The sequence below is a fragment of the Sturnira hondurensis genome, unplaced genomic scaffold (assembly GCF_014824575.4).
Source record: "Sturnira hondurensis isolate 20B ecotype Veracruz unplaced genomic scaffold, ASM1482457v3 Scaffold0004474, whole genome shotgun sequence".
In the NCBI taxonomy this organism is placed as follows: Eukaryota; Metazoa; Chordata; class Mammalia; order Chiroptera; family Phyllostomidae; genus Sturnira; species Sturnira hondurensis.
The window spans coordinates 4194056-4212096 of NW_028077105.1; the positions used below are offsets into that span (position 1 = coordinate 4194056).

Consider the following 18041-nt stretch of genomic DNA (forward strand, 5'->3'; position numbering starts at 1 on the left):
TTAAGTATTTGAACATCCAAATCAGAGGGGTGCCAGAAGGAGAAGAGAAAGAAGAAGAAATTGAAAACTTGTTTGAAAACATAATGAAGGAGAACTTCCTTAGTATGGCAAAGGAAATTGACTTCCAGGAAGCTTAGAGAGTCCCAAAGAAATTGGATCCAAAGAGGAACATAAGACACATCATAATTACATTACCCAAGATTAAAGATGAGAGAATAGTAAAAGCAGCAAGAGAAAAGGAGACGGTTGCCTGCAAAGGAGTTCCCACAAGACTATCGATTGATTTCTCAAAAGAAACTGCAGGCAAGAAGGGGCTGGCAAGAAGTATTCAAAATGATGAAAACCAAGGACCTACATCCAACAGTACTCTATCCAGCAAAGCTATTGTTTAAAATGGAAGGGCAGATAAAATGCTTTCCAGGTAAGGTCCAGTTAAAGGAATTCACCATCACCAAGCCCTTATTATATGAAATGTTAGAGGTACTCAGAAGAAGATCACAATTGTGAACAGTAAAATGACAACATACTTACAACTATCAACAACTGAATGTAAAAAACAAACTAAGTGAACAACTAGAACAGGAACAGAATCACAGAAATGGAGATCATATGAAGGGTTATCAGCAGGGAGGAGGAGGGGGTAGAAGGAGGTGAAAGGTACAGGAAATAAGAAGCATAAATTGTAGGTACAAAATAGACAGGGGGAAGGTTAAGAGTAGTATGGAAAATGGAGAAGCCACAGAACTTATATGGATGCCCATGGACGTGAACTATGGTGGGAGAATGCTGAGGGGTGGTTTTAGGGAAGAGGAATGGGGGGGGGGTAGGAAAAAATGAGGCAACTCTAATAGCATAATCAGTAAAATATTTTACTAAAATAAAAAGGAAGGCAAAATAAGGAGCCTCTCAGATTAAAAAAAAAAAAAGGCTAAAGGAACATATCTTCACCAAACTAGCACTGCAAGAGATGGTAAAGGGACTGCTTTGAGAAGATGAAGAAAAAGAGAGGGGAACACAAGAACAAAGAGAAAAAGTGGTGGTGAATAAGTGCCTATCAATAATAACCTTAAATGTAAATGGATTAAATGCTCCCATCAGAAGACATAGGGTAGCTGAGTGGATAAGAAAACATGACCCACACATATGCTGCCTACAAGAGATAGACCTCAAGACAAAAGATCTATGCAGACTGAAAGTAAAAAATAATAATAATTCCAAGCAAGCAGACTTGAGAAAAAAGCTGGGGTAGTTATACTTGTATCAGACAAAGGCCATAAAAAGAGACAAAGGGAGACACTGTATAATACTTAAGGGAACAATCCATCAAGAAGATATAACCCTTGTAAACATATATGCATCCCAGATAAGAGAACCAAAATATACAAGGAAAATTTTGGAGGACTTCAAGAAAAATATTGACAGCAACACATTTATAGTAAGGGACTTTAATACCCTGTGTCAACAATGGATAGATCTTCCAAGCAAAGCATCAACAAGGTTGTTGTGGCATTGAACAACACTCTAGATCAAAGGGACTTAATCGATATTTCACCCCAAAGGACCTTTCACCCCAAAGAAGCAAAATACAATTTCTTTTCAAGTGTGCATAGAACATTTTCAAAGATAGACCACATGTAGGTCACAAAACAAACCTCAACAAACCCAAGAAAATTGAAATTATATCAAGCATCCTCTGGGATCACAATGGCTTGAAATTGGAAACCAACCTCAAGGAAAAAACTCAAAAACATTCAAATTTTATAGACACTGAATAACATGCTATTAAATAATGAGTGGGTTAACAATGAGATCAAGGAAGAAATAATAAAGTTTCTGGAAACAAATGAAAATGAACATGCAGCAGCCCAAAACCTGTGGGACACAGTGAAGGCAGTCCTGAGAGGGAAGTTCATAGCAATACAGGTTAAAAAACGTAGAAAAATTTCAAATAAACAACCTAACCCTGCATCTATAAGAACTACAGGAACAACAACAAACAAATCCCAGAGTGAGTAGAAGGAAGGAAACAATCAAGATCAGGGCAGAATTAAATGACATGGAGACTAAAAGAACAATTCAAAGGATCAGTAAATCTAGAAGCTGGTTCTTTGAATGGTAAACAAAATTGACAAGCCTTTGACCAGACTCATCAAGAGAAAAAGAGGACCCAAATAAATAAAATCAGAAACAAAAGAGGGGAAATGACAGCCAGTACCACAGAAATTCAAAGTATTGTGAGAAATAACTATGAACTAACTATATGCCAAGAAATTTGACAGCCTGGCAAAACGGACAAATTTCTAGAAACATAATTTTCCAAAACTGAATGAAGAAGCAAAAACCTGAATAGACCGATAATAATTAGGAAATCATTTTAAATGGTTATTTTATATATTTTTTCTTTGTATATACAGACATTTTAAAATTTTATAAATTCACATATTTTAAGTGATCAGAGAGATGGTACAGGTTGAAGCAGCCTAAAATCATAGCGTGCATTTCCAATGGCAGTGTCTTTGTCTTCATCGTCATCATCAGTAGTGTTCATCCTCTGAGTCACCTATTCCATGCTAGTAATTAAACCCAAAGAAGAATTATTTAAGAAACAAATTAAATTGTGAAGGACTTACACATGGTCTGTAATAAGGGAAAGTAGAAAACATTGTAAATATTTAATGATAGAAGAATGCGTAAATAAATTATGGTGCTTCATTAGCTGTGATCTTGTAAAGCTTTTAAAAATGAAAATTACATTGCTGTGTAAATATGGAAGGTGTTTGCATTTAAAATTTTTAAATGTCAAATTACATTTATGCCATGATATGTAAAATGTATATATGTATAAAGAGTAGGAGAGCTTTAGAAATGGTTTTCACCTTTTTGTTTTAGGGAGATAGACTCATTTTATAATTATTTTTATTTTTTGTGTGTTCTTTAATTATTTTATATTATGCCTTTGATTTTTTATATTATCTTTCTATCCACATATATTCAATTTAGGCTTCCACTCAGTTTGTTATATTTGACAGATATGCATGGCCTTCAAGACTCAATTATAATACTGTCTGGTATGAAATTATCTATGAAATTATTATATTTTCTTCTTTATGGTTTTAGAGTACTTAATAATTTCACATTTTACCAGTTATGTTGTCTTCTTCTTATTCAGCATTTGAAATGTATTATGCAGTTTCTTATCATTTATTTAATGCTACAGTTGTGTGGCTTAATTATTTCATTATACTTTTGCTATAATGCTTTGCACTAATATGCATTCATTTTTCCAGTTGCCCAGCAGGAGGCTGAAACGTTCAAATGCTACAGTGGAGCATTTCCATTCCCCGGAATACACCAAAGTAGAGATCCTTTATGTACCCCTTCCAAACCACCTCAACAAGGCTCTTTTCAGATTGATGACTATGTCCACACTGAGGATTCTTCAATGAAGTTACAGCAAGTGAAGCAGAGACTCGATTCCGTCACAGTATGTTTCTTTTATGCAATTGAGTAGTTGGAATTTTGAAAGCCATTCCTATCCTAGTTTACATTGTTACGCCAATAAATACTGATTGAATGAAGTAAGTTAGTTTACGTAAAGCTAGGCTTTCTTACACTTAGGGTTCCTTCCTGGTACTTGTTCTAAAATCAGTAACTTCAATAAACAGACTGAATTTAGGATAATCTGTCATGTTTTCATGACTTGATATCTTCGTAAAGACCAGCCCAGGACCTGTTTCTTTGTCTAAAAATATTAGTGTGTGTATGTGTGCATATATATACGTATCACACACACTGACTCCAGTACCAACCTGGGAAAATATATACATAAAATATATTAAAGCAACAGCCTTAGTATGCAAAAACTAAACAGTAAAGAGAAAAGATTTCAATAAAGAACTGTATAAAAGAAACATGTACTTCCAAAAAAAGTAGATACAAATGTGTCATAAACATACTCAAAAGTTCTATCTCATTACTAAGAAGAAGTCTCCAGAAACCAGGCATTGCCCATAAAACTGGAGAATAGAGAATGACTATGAGGAGGAGGATGCTTGGTTAAAATTAGTGTATTATTCTGTTGATGATAAAAGACTATCAAATCTATCTCAAAGATAAGTGGCAAGCCCTGGCTGATGTCTCTTAGCTGGTTGGGTGTCATCCTGCAAAAGCAGAAGGTTGCTGGTTTGATCCCCAGTCAGGGCACGTCCTGGATTGCGGGTTTGGTCCTCAGTCTGGGCATGTGCAAGAGGCAACTGATTCAGTGTTTCTCTCCCATATCAATGTTCCTCTCCTTCTCCCTTCCCCTCTCTCTAGAAAAATTAAAGAAAAAAATTAAAATGAAAAATAAGTGGTAAAATATAGTGAGAAACTTAAACTTCCTTAAAAATATTCATGCCCTCTGACCATAATAGTTCTTTTAGTCAGAATTGGCCTTGAACTCCTTCAAGACAAGAACTGTGCAGGCTTGTGCTTTGTTGGGTCCTCACCTTTGCACACACAGTGCCTGGCACTTGATATAATAATATCCCTTTCCTTCCTCCTTTGATAGCTTGACCATTTTTTGACCAGTTTTAAACTAAACCTATGATGAAGTACATTGAGAGACCAGCTGCCTGAACACTCAAGATCACTCTCCCTTTTTCAAATTAACCAGAAACCCAAGTCAGTAAGCAGAGTCATAGAAATAGGGATTAGATGGATTTTAAAATGTTGTACACTTATTTTGGAAAATGTTGATTTTCTTTACATCACAGGAGATTTCACCTTATAATGATTGATTATAACTAACATCGCGTATTTAATGGTGAATAATAACTGACCTAATGAATTTTGGAGAGTGTGCTAAGTATTCTACATATTCGTTGTAGTTAATCCTCAAACCCATCTTATAATGTGGGTGTTAGTGTTACCCCCCTTTATAGAAGACAAAGTTGAGGCTGACAGAGATAAGGCAGTGTTGCCAAGGTCACACAGATAGTAAGCATTGGAGCTGAAGTGCGGTCCCGGCCGTCAGAATCCCATATCCACAGTCAAGTTTACTGTCTCCTTTCAGTGATTGGATTTCTCTTCTTTAGACTAAGTATCTGGCCCTTCGAAGTTTCTGGATAAAAACATTCATGTTCCTCTTTTCGGTTCTCTTTTTTCCCCTAGGTTCCACATTAATTGTTATTTTTCTGTAGTTCTGTACTAGGCCGATGTCATATGCTGGCCGATGTTAATTGATTTGAATACTTTTTTTGCCTAAGTAGCAGATTTTGAAATCATCTGGTATATGTTGATTGTTTACCAGTTTCTTTTTCAAAAGTGATCTTTTCCCGGCCTTGCTCCATGAATTGTAGGCAGTTCCTTTCTGTGGCTCCTTCAGAACTGCTTGTATACTTTACCACTCAGTGGTGTTAGCGTTAGATTTCTTTTGAAATACATTATCAATGTGGGAATTATATTTATGGCACCTACTTATGGGGATAAGTATTATACTTCATTTACTTCAGGATATGTCTTTTAGACACATTAGTGTTCTGGTACAGAATCTTAATATTTATGCCAAGTTTACCAAGGAGACACGTTTTCCTTGAGGTGGTTACACGGGGGCCTCCCAAAATCTCGTTGATCAGTGCATTTCGTTTTGGTGAGTTAGATTTATGCAGAGTATGTCAGTGCATCTTTAACTTAAGAGTTTCTTTTTTCCCTCGTCTTATTGGAAACAGTATGGTGGTAACTGTAGAATAATAAAGAAACACTACCAAATGGAGATTTCGGTTATTAAAATATTAACATCTGACTGTTGAAGAGTTGATATTTTATTAAGATGAAATTATTAATATTTCTTTACTGTATTTCTTTTAGGAGGTGATACGAGCCTGTGCTGAAAAGGTAGGTAGTTTTTATTACCAAGAAGGTAACTTTAAAACTGTAGTTGATATTGTGATGTACTGAAGAATTAAACTGTACCGTTCGTGGATTTCCCATAGAACTTTTATAAACATTAATTTGGTAGTTTCCTCATTTGAGCTTCAATTTATCAAGGAATTATATTACTGGGACCTGAGAATTTAGGAAGCCTCTTCATATTGTTTTAGATTTCAGAATACTAAGTGATTGGGATACACTCTCAGTAAGGGACGAACAAGGTCATTTTCCTTTCTGGAAAAATATTACATGATACTTAATGGGAGAGACACCAGTACGGTTTCATTGGTTGCTTGCCGAGTAAATTGTGTGAGCCTGGCATGTGTGCAAGCTGTGTATAAACAGCAGTGGTTATGCTGATAATGCTTTTGGTCATTCACAGCAGCGTTTCACACTTTTTCCCGTTTAACTGTATAACAATCCTGAGAGACAGATTAGGTATTATTATTAGGTATTATTATTCCAGTTTTAGACAGGAGGAATTCGAGATTTACTGAGGCTAAGTGATTGGCCCAAGACCCGAAAGTTAATCTAAACATAGAGATATACAAAATAGATTTTGAATTTTAAACAGTTGCAACTAAATTGTATTGCGATGCTTTCAACACAGCAGCTTTCTTCCTTTTGCAAGCGAGTGCGTTTTATGCACGGCCATTAACTTAGTTAGGAAAATACGTTTTAATGTATAAGAATTGAAATGTTACCACATGTGCATCCTTTCCTCTTCTGTCCACTACCAAAATTAAGTTAAATAATTAGACATCTATTCATTTATCAGATTTAATTATATGTGTCACAGAGTAAAAGGGTAAAATACCCAGAAGGGAGAGACTGACAATGGTGTTGGTATGTTCAAAGACTGCTTTATAAAATGTCTGGCAGTAAACACCTACTCGTACATGGCAGGCACTGGGAATACAGGAGTGAGTCGGCTGCTGTCTCTACATGGGGCATCTGACAGAGGAACCATTAATGTCGGAAAACACTGGCCTTACCCCGTCCCTGAGCTGTCTGGTATCAGTCAGAACCCACCACTTTTTAACCTAATCATCACAAGTCAACAGGATATGGAATATAGACAAGGGGAAGGAAGACAAAGGAAAAAAGAACACGCTGTATTCTGATTTGGGCTGCAGATGGTCAGGAAACTTGTTCCTGATAGCGATGATTGGTGTGATGATTGTAGCTCCAAGATTGCTAATCTCCCTACGTATGCCTAGTATGTAAAAGTTGTTCATTCTCTGATCCGTAATTCAGAGCTGTTTTTATTTTAACAAATATACTGTGTCTAACAAATATACGTCTTTTCTAATGCTCTGCATCCAGAGTGTAGTGTTCTGCACATGTTTGGCAGGCTTTGTGGAGCATGACCTCTGCCAATCTGGAAACTCCCTGAGGCTGGGGATCCTGTTATTCATCTTGATATCCCTGATATTTGACAAAAGTAGAATAAATGTTCATTGAAAATATGGTATTTTTGCAAATTAATTGAGGTCCGGAGAGATTAATCTTATTAGCGTCTTTAGATTTTTTAAAAAATAACAGTCTTATTGAACTAATTCACATCAGTATGTTTACCCTTTGAAAGTGTACAATTCACTGGTTTTTACCATATTCACAGAGTTGTGCAACTTTCACTACTATCTGATTATAGCACTTTTGAGTTCCCTCCAAAAAGAAACCAAGAAACCCCGTTTATCGTAGCAGTCACTCTTTGCCCCATTTATTTTCGCTATCATGCTTTATTTCAGTGTGTGCCCACACGCATGCGCACACAGAGGTGGAGAGGGAGGGAGAGGGAAACGGGCAAAGAGAGAGAGGCTCAAACTTCTGGCACTCACAAATGTACTTTTTTCTCTATAGATTTGCTTATTCTGGACACTTTGAAATTGTACAAAGCATTGTCATTTGTAATGAGCTTCTTTAACTTAATGTTTTCAAGGTTCCTTCATTTGTAGTGTGTATAAGTACTACTTTTTATTGCCAAATGGGGTTTGATTATATGGCTGTGTTATACTTTGTTTACCCATTCATCAGTTTATGGACATTTGGGTTGGTCCCACCTTTTGGCTACCAAGTATAGTGCTGTGATGAACTGATGAACACGAATGTACAAGCTTTCATTTCTCCTGGGAACTTATCTAGTACTGGAATCTTTGGGTCCTCTGATAATCCTGTTTAGCATTTTGAGAAGCATCCAAACAGTTTTCCAAAGTGTCTGCACCATTTTAGAATCCCACCCGTAGTGAGGAAGGGTGCCAGTTTCTCCTCATCCTTGTTAACACACGCGTTCTCTTTTTTGCAATAGCTGCCATCCTGCTTGGGAAGTGATATCTTGTGATTTTGATTTGCGTTTCCCTAATGACTAATGACGTTGAGCATTTTTGTTGTGCCATTTGTATATTTTCTTTGGAGAAATGTCTGTTCAAGTCCTTTGACCATTCTTAAAAAAAATTTTGTGTCTTCTTATTAACTTTTAAGAGTTTGAGCTGCTTCAGTCTGANAGTTTTCCAAAGTGTCTGCACCATTTTAGAATCCCACCCGTAGTGAAGAAGGGTGCCAGTTTCTCCTCATCCTTGTTAACACACGCGTTCTCTTTTTTGCAGTAGCTGCCATCCTGCTTGGGAAGTGGTGGTATCTCGTGATTTTGATTTGCGTTTCCCTAATGACTAATGACGTTGAGCATTTTTGTTGTGCCATTTGTATATTTTCTTTGGAGAAATGTCTGTTCAAGTCCTTTGACCATTCTTAAAAAAAATTTTGTGTCTTCTTATTAACTTTTAAGAGTTTGAGCTGCTTCAGTCTGATGGCCTCCTTGTTTATCATTTTAACATTGGTGGTGATGAAGATGCAGGTGATGGACAGATTTGGGAGCTATTTTGGAAGTAGATTCGGTACAACTTGGTGATGGGTGGATGTGGTATAAGTAAAGGAAAGAGGAATTAGGAATAGCTCCTATGTTGTTACTTTCGGCAACATTACAGATGCTAGTAGTGCATTTTAATGGAATGCTGGAGTGGGGAGCACTTACTAGGAGTGGAGTCTTCAGTGTGGAGGTAGCTATAAAGGGGGAAGGTGGATGTGAGTCTTGAGCTCGGGGAAGAAGTCATTATTTTCTTTTTTCAGAACTTTTAAAAAAAATTTATGAAATTTTTTGGGGTAACATTGGTTAATAAAATTATATAGGTTTCAAGTGTATAGTTCTATAATACATCATCTTTTTACTCTGTGTTCACCACCCGAAGTCAGGTCCTTCCATCACCATTTATCCCTTATATATCCTTTTCTGCATCCTTCATAACCCCTTTCCCTCTGGTAATTTTCTGTGTAAGAGATTTTTTGTTTGTTTTTGCCTGATCCCTTCACATTTTTCACCCAGCCCCTCCCAAACCACCTCCCTTCTAGCAGCTGTAAGTCTGTTCTCTGCATCTGTGACTCTGTTTCTCTTTTGTTTGTTTATTTCATTCATTAGAATCCACATATAATTGAAATCATATAGAACCTGTCTTTCCCTGGCTTATTTCACGTAGCATAATAAGTCCATCCATGCTGTCACAACAGGTAAGATTTCTTTCTTTTTACAGCTGAGTAATGTTCCATTGTATAAATATATAGTCATATTTTTAAAATCTGTCACTTTGGATAAGATCACCAGAGGGGAGAGTATAGCTGAATACTTGAGGCGCTGATCCTGGGGAGGGCATAGCAGAGAAGCCTAGAGGACGGCATCTCAGGAGAGAGGAGTGATAGACCGTCACATACTACTGAGCAAATGAGGAAAATGAGGACAGAAAATTGACCATTGTGTTTAGCAAGATGATGTCCTTTGGTTTACCATGTCGGCTGCTAGTTCAGTAAGCAGCAGAGACAAGAGCACAGTTGAAGTAGGTTGAAGACAGAGTGAAAGCCATAAGGCAGTGACTGTACAGGCATCCTTCTAAGAATTTTTGACTGAGGAGCAGAGAAACAGGAGTGGAGGGGAATACTAGATGGATAGTACTACAGCATATCTATTTGCTGATGGGAATAATTCAGTGGTGATGGCAAGGTTGATAATGTGCCGTGAAGGTGGTAATTGCTGGACTCAGATCCCTGGAAAAGTGAGAGGGGCTGTAATCCTAAATACCGATGGAGAGACTGGGCTAAGAGAAGGGATTTTTCATCATTTTTGATAGGCAGGTAGGTAGAAATTGATGTTCACATATAGCTCTGATGATGGGAAAGTTAAAGAGTTCTCATCTGATTGCTTACAAGATGGAAATTGTTATTAGAAGCCTTGTATTGCTGTGAATTGCCATGGCCCTAGAATATCCACCTATGAATTTGCAGTTCACATATTTCCTTGGTCTTCCCCTGCTTTAAGGTTGGATTGAGGCATATCAAAATGATACTGCCTAGAGTCTATCTCCAGGAAGCTTTCATGGTTCCTCAGAAATGGAATTAATCTGTCTTTCTCATGTTCCCAGGCATGTTTATTCATACCTAGAATACTGTATAATGGGGCCTAGTCTGCCTTAAATTATAATTGATTCTGCCTGTCTTTTCCAGAAGTAAATTACGAATTCTCTCAAGGGCGAGCTGGTCTCTCTTGTGTTCTTTCCTTTCTCCTTCACGTCCTCTCTTCCCTCCCTTTTTTTCTTCCTTTTAAATTTACATAGTGTTTCCACCTCTAGTCTTCACGTGTCTGAATTTCTACACTTCTCTGTAAGCATTTTGCAGCCATGAGACTTTATCTTTGTTTTTCAGTTATTAGTATCACCTACCCTCAATAAATATAAATGTAGCCATGCTAAAGTTTAGTAACAAACGCTATAACCGTAATTATCTATATTATAGTGTAATCTATACAGGACATATTTTTTGCTGAAATATTAAAAAGCTTAAAAACTAGAGAATCAAGAGATCATTTTTTAAATCTCCTTTTAAAAAGTTTGGATATTTTTTTCATGAAGAGGAAAAAATTAAGTTGAGACTTGAGTAGAATAGTGGCCTTCAGTTATTTGAAGAGCTTTTTAAATATGTTTTGTAATGCTCCCAATTATGTCTTCACGGCATTGCAAAAGAGCAAATTAAGTTGTACTATTTTAACAATATTGGGAAGATTGGCCTGACTAAAAGAAATAGTACAAGCTACAGTAAATGACTAAAAGCAATTATGGAATTCCCTCACTGGAAATTTTAGAAAACAGGGAAAATTTTAGGAGAAACAAATTTCCCTCCCGTGTGTCTCCATTACTGTTACATTACTGACACACAACACTTCTGACATCAGGTGTGTGGGGGTTTCCCACACCAACCGATTCTGTAACGCCGTCCAGGTATCCTACAGTTTACCTCAGTTCTGACACTGTCTGCTTTGAGGTGAGCGTCACCTCCGACAGACTGAGGGTCCCTTCGCACAGCTGCTCCCCACCCCCTTCAGATGCCTGTTGCAAGTCTACACCATTACCTGTGCTTCTGGCCAGTCAGTTGTAAATCCAGGTTCCTTGGTGGCTTCCTAGGGTTTCATTAATTTGCTAGAGCAGCTCATTGAACTCAGGAAAACAGTTGACCTACTTACACTTTGTTATAAAAGAATATGATAAAGGATGCGGATGAACATTCAGAAGGAAGAGGGGTGCAGAGCAAGGCACGTGGGAAGGGGTGCGGAGCCCACGCCCTCTCTGGGCATGTCACTCTCCCACCGCCTCCATGGATGTGTTCCCGCCAACCTGGAAACTCTTCCAACCCTTCAGTATTGAAATTTTTATGGAGGCTTCATCATTTGGGCATAATCATTGATTAACTTCCTTTCCAGCCCCTCTCCCCTCTCTTGAAAATGAGGATGGTGTGGATTCCAGCCTTCTAAGCATTGCTTGCTCTTTCTGGTGGTCAGCCTTCATCTAAGAGCCCACATGGAGTCACTCGATTAGGACAAAAGGCATTTCTATCATGCACGAAATTCCAAGGGATTTCAGAGCTCACTGTCAGAAACCAGAGTCAGAGACCAAATATTAGAACAAAAGATGCTTCTAGTGTTCTTATCATGTAGGAAATTACAAGGGTTTTGGGATATCTGTTCCAAAGTGTTACGAGGACTGTGATAATAGAAGAAATGGGGCATATTGGAGAAACAGAGGAGGCAGAGGTAAATTTTGTTGGGAGAGTATAAAAGGCTTTTCACACATGATGTAATACTTGAGCTGAAGATCAAAAGAAGAGTTGACATCCACCGGGAAGGTAGTGCCAGTGGGGAACCGATTCCCGGAAATGAGAAGAGGAGCATCATGGGCTAAGTCACAGAGACATGAAACAACCTGCCTGTCTGGGAGACAGATACCGTTCGTTGGGTCCAGGGATAGGAAATGGAGCAGTGAGGTTGTCGAGCGGGTAGTTGTTAAAGTACAGCAAGCTTTGTATGCCATGCTAAAGAAAGTATGGACTTCCCATTGAGTGGGACAGGTGATGAGAGGTTTTAAGCAGAAGTGTTGTCAATAAAGCCAGCATGTTAGAAAAGTCACCTGTTAGCAGTATAGAATAATTAGAGGAGCAGACGAGATAGGGAGGCAGATCGGGAGACCACTGCAGTAGCTTGCTAGCGGTAGGAAGGCCTGAGCCAAAGCACCGACGACTGTGGAGAGAGTGTGATCAGACGCCAGAGCATCTGGTTGACTTGTGACTGGCGGAGCGTGAGGAAGCATTCTGGGCTGATTCTCGTCTTTCTGGCTGGGACAACTCAGTGATAGGGATAGCTTTCCCCGAGGAAGTAGATAGTAGGGAAATGTTAATTTATTCTGAACTTACTGATCAGAACAGTTTTACATTTTAAGAAATGCCGGCGCAGAAGGCAGGTAAAGCGGTGAAAACAACCGTTATCGCCCAGAGTAACCAATGTGCTGTGAAGGAACAGGAGGGAGCCCCGCGGGTCTGGCCCAGGACACTGATGAGCAGTGGCAGGATAAGCAGCAGAAGTGGCTTTCCAGTAACAGAGCAAGGACAGTGATCAACAGAATTTGATATCTGAGGCCCCAGGGACTCTACTGAAATTGATCTTTTGAAGTCCAGAGTGACTTTGACTTCAGATTTAATGTTCTGATGGAGAAAAGCTTCATTGTAGCTGGTTAAAATTGGATGGTTGAGGTATATAGGTAGCAGTAACATGCTATTTTTCAAGGAGTTTAGCTTTCAGTGAACCTTACGGAAATTATAGAATCATAGTGGAAATTTTTGTTGTTTGCTCTTTGTTTTGTGCTGAAGTAGAAAGATCTATGCTTATAGCCTGTAGGGAAACAGCCCATAGAAAATTTGAAAGTAGAATTCAGAAGACCTTTAAGGATGTTCTCAGGAAGAGATGGGCTTAATCCTGAGCAGAAGGGTACCTCTTCCTCTGACACCAGAAGAAGAGAGACGAGGGGAGGTGCAAGAGGTACCAGTACATTCTTTTCCCCCCTTTATTTTTTATTGTTCTTCCTTTTTGCCCACCTCTACCCATCCCTAGTGCCCCTGCCCTGTGCCCTCTGGCCCCCGCCACACTGTTCTATGTGTCTGTGATATATGTGTGTGTGTGTGTGTGTGTGTGTGTGTGTTCTTTGGCTAATCCCTTCACCTTCTTTCATTCATTCCCCCCCCCTCCTGCCCACCTTCTCTGATAGATGTCAGTCTGATCCATGTGTCCATGCCTCTGTTTCTATTTTCATGAGTTTGAAGATGAGGATTTTAGGAGGGGGTTCAAGACCACTTTCCCATGAAATAAGGAGATGTATTGAGGAAATGTAGTAAAAATTTGGAGAAAACCAAGAATCATCGAGTCAATTGGCTTTCACTGGGGCATACTTTTGGGTAAATGGTTTCAACAGGACTAAATTTTAATTTTGTGCTTCATGCAGAGGAACCGTATGGTAATCTTTGACCCACCAGTCCTTGGTGTATGTATCAGAGGCTCAAAAAATCTTTATTAAATATTGCAAATACAACTTACTTATGCATGATTTAAATTTCCAGTTTTAGTTCATGTGGTAGTGATGAACTGATTTGAGGGAGATTTTTGGCACCTTACTCCACTGTAAAAATTTCTCTTTAATAGTATCAGTGTTTCTTTCTAATTCTTCATTTCATTGTCCTGGTTTATAAGGGAAATAGCTGAAGACCTAAGAGATCATGTTTTAGTGTCTCTTTGTGACACCATAGACTACTCATTTCGTAGGTTTTACCAACCTAGATAATGAGGGCATAACCTGCTTTTAGAATTTATAACAGGAGAATGTTAAGATGCGAGACTTCATATACCTTGAATATCACTTTGGCTCAAGTCTTGTGTTTAACTTATACTTTAATCTTTAATTTTTATAACAGATGTGTGATATGCAACAAAACATGTCCTTAGGAGTTGGTGGGTTTTGCTGCCAGAACTGTCCTCAAATCAAAGTATTGTCCACACTGTTGTTCAAGCTTAGTAAACAAACAGCCATCTAGAGAAGGGGAGGCAGATTTGTGAACATAAGTATGTAGACAGCATTAACATCTTTCCAGTTTTAACTTAAAATCAATTCAAAATTTCTTTACAGCTTGAATATAGTATAAATGCAAATGTAATAGGTTGCAACCTAAAGTCAGCCAAAATGATTAGATTTGCAAGTAAAGTAGACCAAAGTTTTGCCACCCAAAGTGTGTCTTTTGGGGTGTTGATTTTAAACAGGTTACTCAGAAATAACTCAGAAAGAACCTTTGACCGTCCCCCTTTCCAGCCTGAGAGATTCACATAGAAAGGCCTACTCCAGGAAGGAAATCTAAAACTATTCCATAGCATTAGGAAGGATCAAACAGGACCTGTTACCCCACCTCCCCATCACTGGCCCATTTTTTTCTGGGTTGCCAAGCAGGAATTTGCCAAGTGTGTTTTGCTCATTTCAGCTGCCTGTGAATTTCCTTTTCCCCCCATTTCCTGGCCCTCTTACTCCTTTGTCTATAATGGCATATAATATCTCAGCTGCCCAGTGCCTCTTTGGTCTCATTCTTAGGGCACCCCAAATGGGCATTTATATAATAAACTTTGGACATTTTTCTCCTGTTAGTTTAATTATTAGCCCAGTTAGAAGGACTGAGAAGGTGGAAAGAAAATTACTTTTTAAAATTTATTTATTTATTTATTTTTAGAGAGAGGGGAAAGGAAGGAGAAAGAGTAGAAGAGAAACATCAATGTGTGGTTGCCTCTCATGTGCCCCCAACTGGAGACCTGGCCTGCAACCCAGGCATGTGCCCTGACTGGGAATCGAACCAGCGACCCTTTGCTTCACAGGCCCGTGCTCAATCCATTGAGCTACACCAGCCAGGGCGAGAAAATTACTTTTTTATTTCCCACATAAGTATATACGAAATGAATGTTATATCTCTCCCAAAGTTTTTAAAATTTAATCACCCAAAGAAAAACTGATTGTTAGCTTGTTTTAACTTGTTTAACAGGAAAATCCGTCCCCTCCAAGAAAATTAGTGTTTGCATATTTTGCACGAAGGTACTTGTACCCCTGAAAGAGTAAGGAAAACAGTTTTGTAATTAACTTGGCTGAAGTTCAGGTGACTTTTTTTCTTTTTTTCTATTATTGGTTTCATTAAATTCGTGTGCGTTTAGTTTCCCCCATTATGGAGGTAACAAACTGACTCTGGCAGACTGTGGTTTTTGCATGAAGCAAGCAGAAAAACGTGTTGTGAAAAGAGGGTAGGTTGGTGTAGGGTAGACTGTCTTAGTCAACCTTTCTGTTGTTGAAAATTATTAAGCAACTCTTTTCCACAGCGTGTATTTCAAAAATAGATATTGCTTCACTATATTTAATGGTTATTACTACTTTTCTTCCTCTAAATGGAGTAGTGAATATGTGTAGGCTAGCTTTGCAAATGCTCTGCATCCTAATTTCAAATCACTATAATATATCTCAAACCTTAAACATTGACTTATCTGTTTTACATTGCTACTCATCACTTTATGAACATTTGATAGTCCCTAAAGAAATGTGTCAAGAAAGAGCAGAATTATAAAAATGCTTTAGGAGGAACATGTAATTGTAGATTATAGTTGAGTTTTTTTAACAGCATTTTCTTTTTAAAAAGTGACACGCCTTTCTGTCTGAGTGATGCATGTAAGTATTTTACTCTAGCCTTCCTGGTGTTCCTTTTGACTTTAGCACAAGCATATTTCTAAAGAGGAAGACTGAAGTGTGTGTGTGTGTGTGTGTGCGCGCCCAGCACACACCTGCTCCTTTGCACCAGATTTCAAAATGCATTGTTTGACATGTAGGATAAAAATTTTCAAGAACACAGAAGTAAAACTGAAAAATGATTCTAAAAAGAGAAGTGGACTAAATTGTTCGGTGATAAATACATAATTTTGTGTACAGTACTTCAATTTAAAAGCATAGCACTGAAAAATTTACTGAATTATGTGTATTTTTAGTTACTCTTCTAGTGATATTAATAATAACAACAACAAATGTTTATATAGCACTTTACCTGTATAGCACTTGGTGATTTCCCTTTGCCAACGTGCTCTGTTTGATGTGTTTCGGATTTAATGCTGTTGGGTGCTGTGTGGGTCAGCATGTATGAACAGCACTCTTTAGTACTAGTTCATCTTTTTTGCCGTCACGTCACATTCCCATCGAAGCATACATATTGTTTTTATTATCTCCACTTAAAGATGGAAAGTGAAACTTGAAAACGTTAGATGATTTCATTGTCACTTTCAGTGTGATATTAATATAAATAGTCAACATTAACTTTGGCCAAGGTTTAATAATGGCTCCTGATAGGATTTTTAAAGCAGGATCATTTTTTTAGGACTAATCTGGTATATGACTTCCTCTGACTACTTTGAAAAAAATTTTTTCCATAAAATGGTATCATAACAGTTTAGGAACTTCAGGACTGTATTATTATATGGTCTTAATTAATTGGCTTTTTCATCAGCTATGTATAGCTCTTTGCCCCAAGGAGAAAAACTTAATCTGGAATATATTATTTGCAATCACTGTTTGAAAGAAGAGCGGCATTTACAAATAATAATTAGTCAAATGAGGGCATGTAACCACAATGTACTAATACAAAACATCAAAAGGGAATTTTTAAATGCTAATACATGGAAGCGCTCTGTGTGATTTGATTATTTATAAGAGAGAGAGAGAAAGGGCAGCAATTTTTATATACAAATATTTATTTACCGTAAACTATCATTTAACATTTTGTTAATTCATAAATTATATTTTTTCAGTGAATTCGAAATTCAAAATTTCAGGTTTTTAATGCTGTGTTTAAACCATGTCTTAAGAAGGTTTTTGGATGCAGCGGAAACTGTTTCACGTGGCAGGTTGGGTTACAGCTGTGTATCTGTGTCACCATGATGTATGTAAGTGTGAGTGTTACAGGTGTTTTCTGTGCAGGCTTCTTAGAGGAAGTCCCTGCTGTTTTACAAAACACTAGAGACACGTGGGTCTGGAACATTCTAACTCTTTCTCAATTGAAAGTTGTCAAGGAGTCACTTTCATTTTTTGCATTTCTTTGCATAACTTTTAATACCACTCTATTTCATATTATTAATGTCAGTTCCATAATAAGCCAGCTTGCTTTATTTAATAAAGCAGGTTCACTTTAATATAGTTATGCTTCATTACCATTGCAGTCCTTCCTTGATAAAAACTCTCCTGTTCTGTGGACTTTGCAAACTAAGCCTATAAATCATTACTCCCTTTGACCTACCACATGTCATGGTTTGCATCGTAAGCAAATATTTCTCATTAGGTTTTTGCATCAGTAGCCCAGGAAATTACATTTTTCTTTCTGATTTGCCTTTCCTATTACAGGTCAACAAAAATCTCTCGTTTGCTTCAACACCAGCCTCCTCACAACAGTCTAAGTTAAAACATTCAGACATGCTGGACACTCGTCACCCAGCCCCGCGTCAGATCGGCTTCACACAGACTGGTGAGCCCTTTTCCTCGACTGTTCTTTTGAATGTTCAGATACTATTTCTTCACAAGTGTTATTTATGTCATTTCAGAAATACAGCTCATAGCATTTTAATTGTCAGTTTTTACGCCTGAATTACATTCTAGCATCTTCTTTAAAAGTTACTCAAGTTATTTCAAAAGCAAATTGAATTTGTTATC

At 37.8% G+C, this 18041-nt stretch overlaps 1 protein-coding gene across 1 annotated transcript in view; it reads left to right on the top strand.

Moving 5' to 3' along the window:
- Positions 1–18041, top strand: part of AHI1 (Abelson helper integration site 1) — a 194686-nt gene that overhangs the window by 69631 nt on the left and 107014 nt on the right. Inside the window, exons 18-20 of the mRNA XM_037045869.1 lie at positions 3288–3484; positions 5848–5874; positions 17736–17856. Of these exons, the coding sequence (XP_036901764.1) occupies positions 3288–3484; positions 5848–5874; positions 17736–17856 (345 nt within the window). The remainder of the gene's footprint in view (positions 1–3287; positions 3485–5847; positions 5875–17735; positions 17857–18041) is intronic.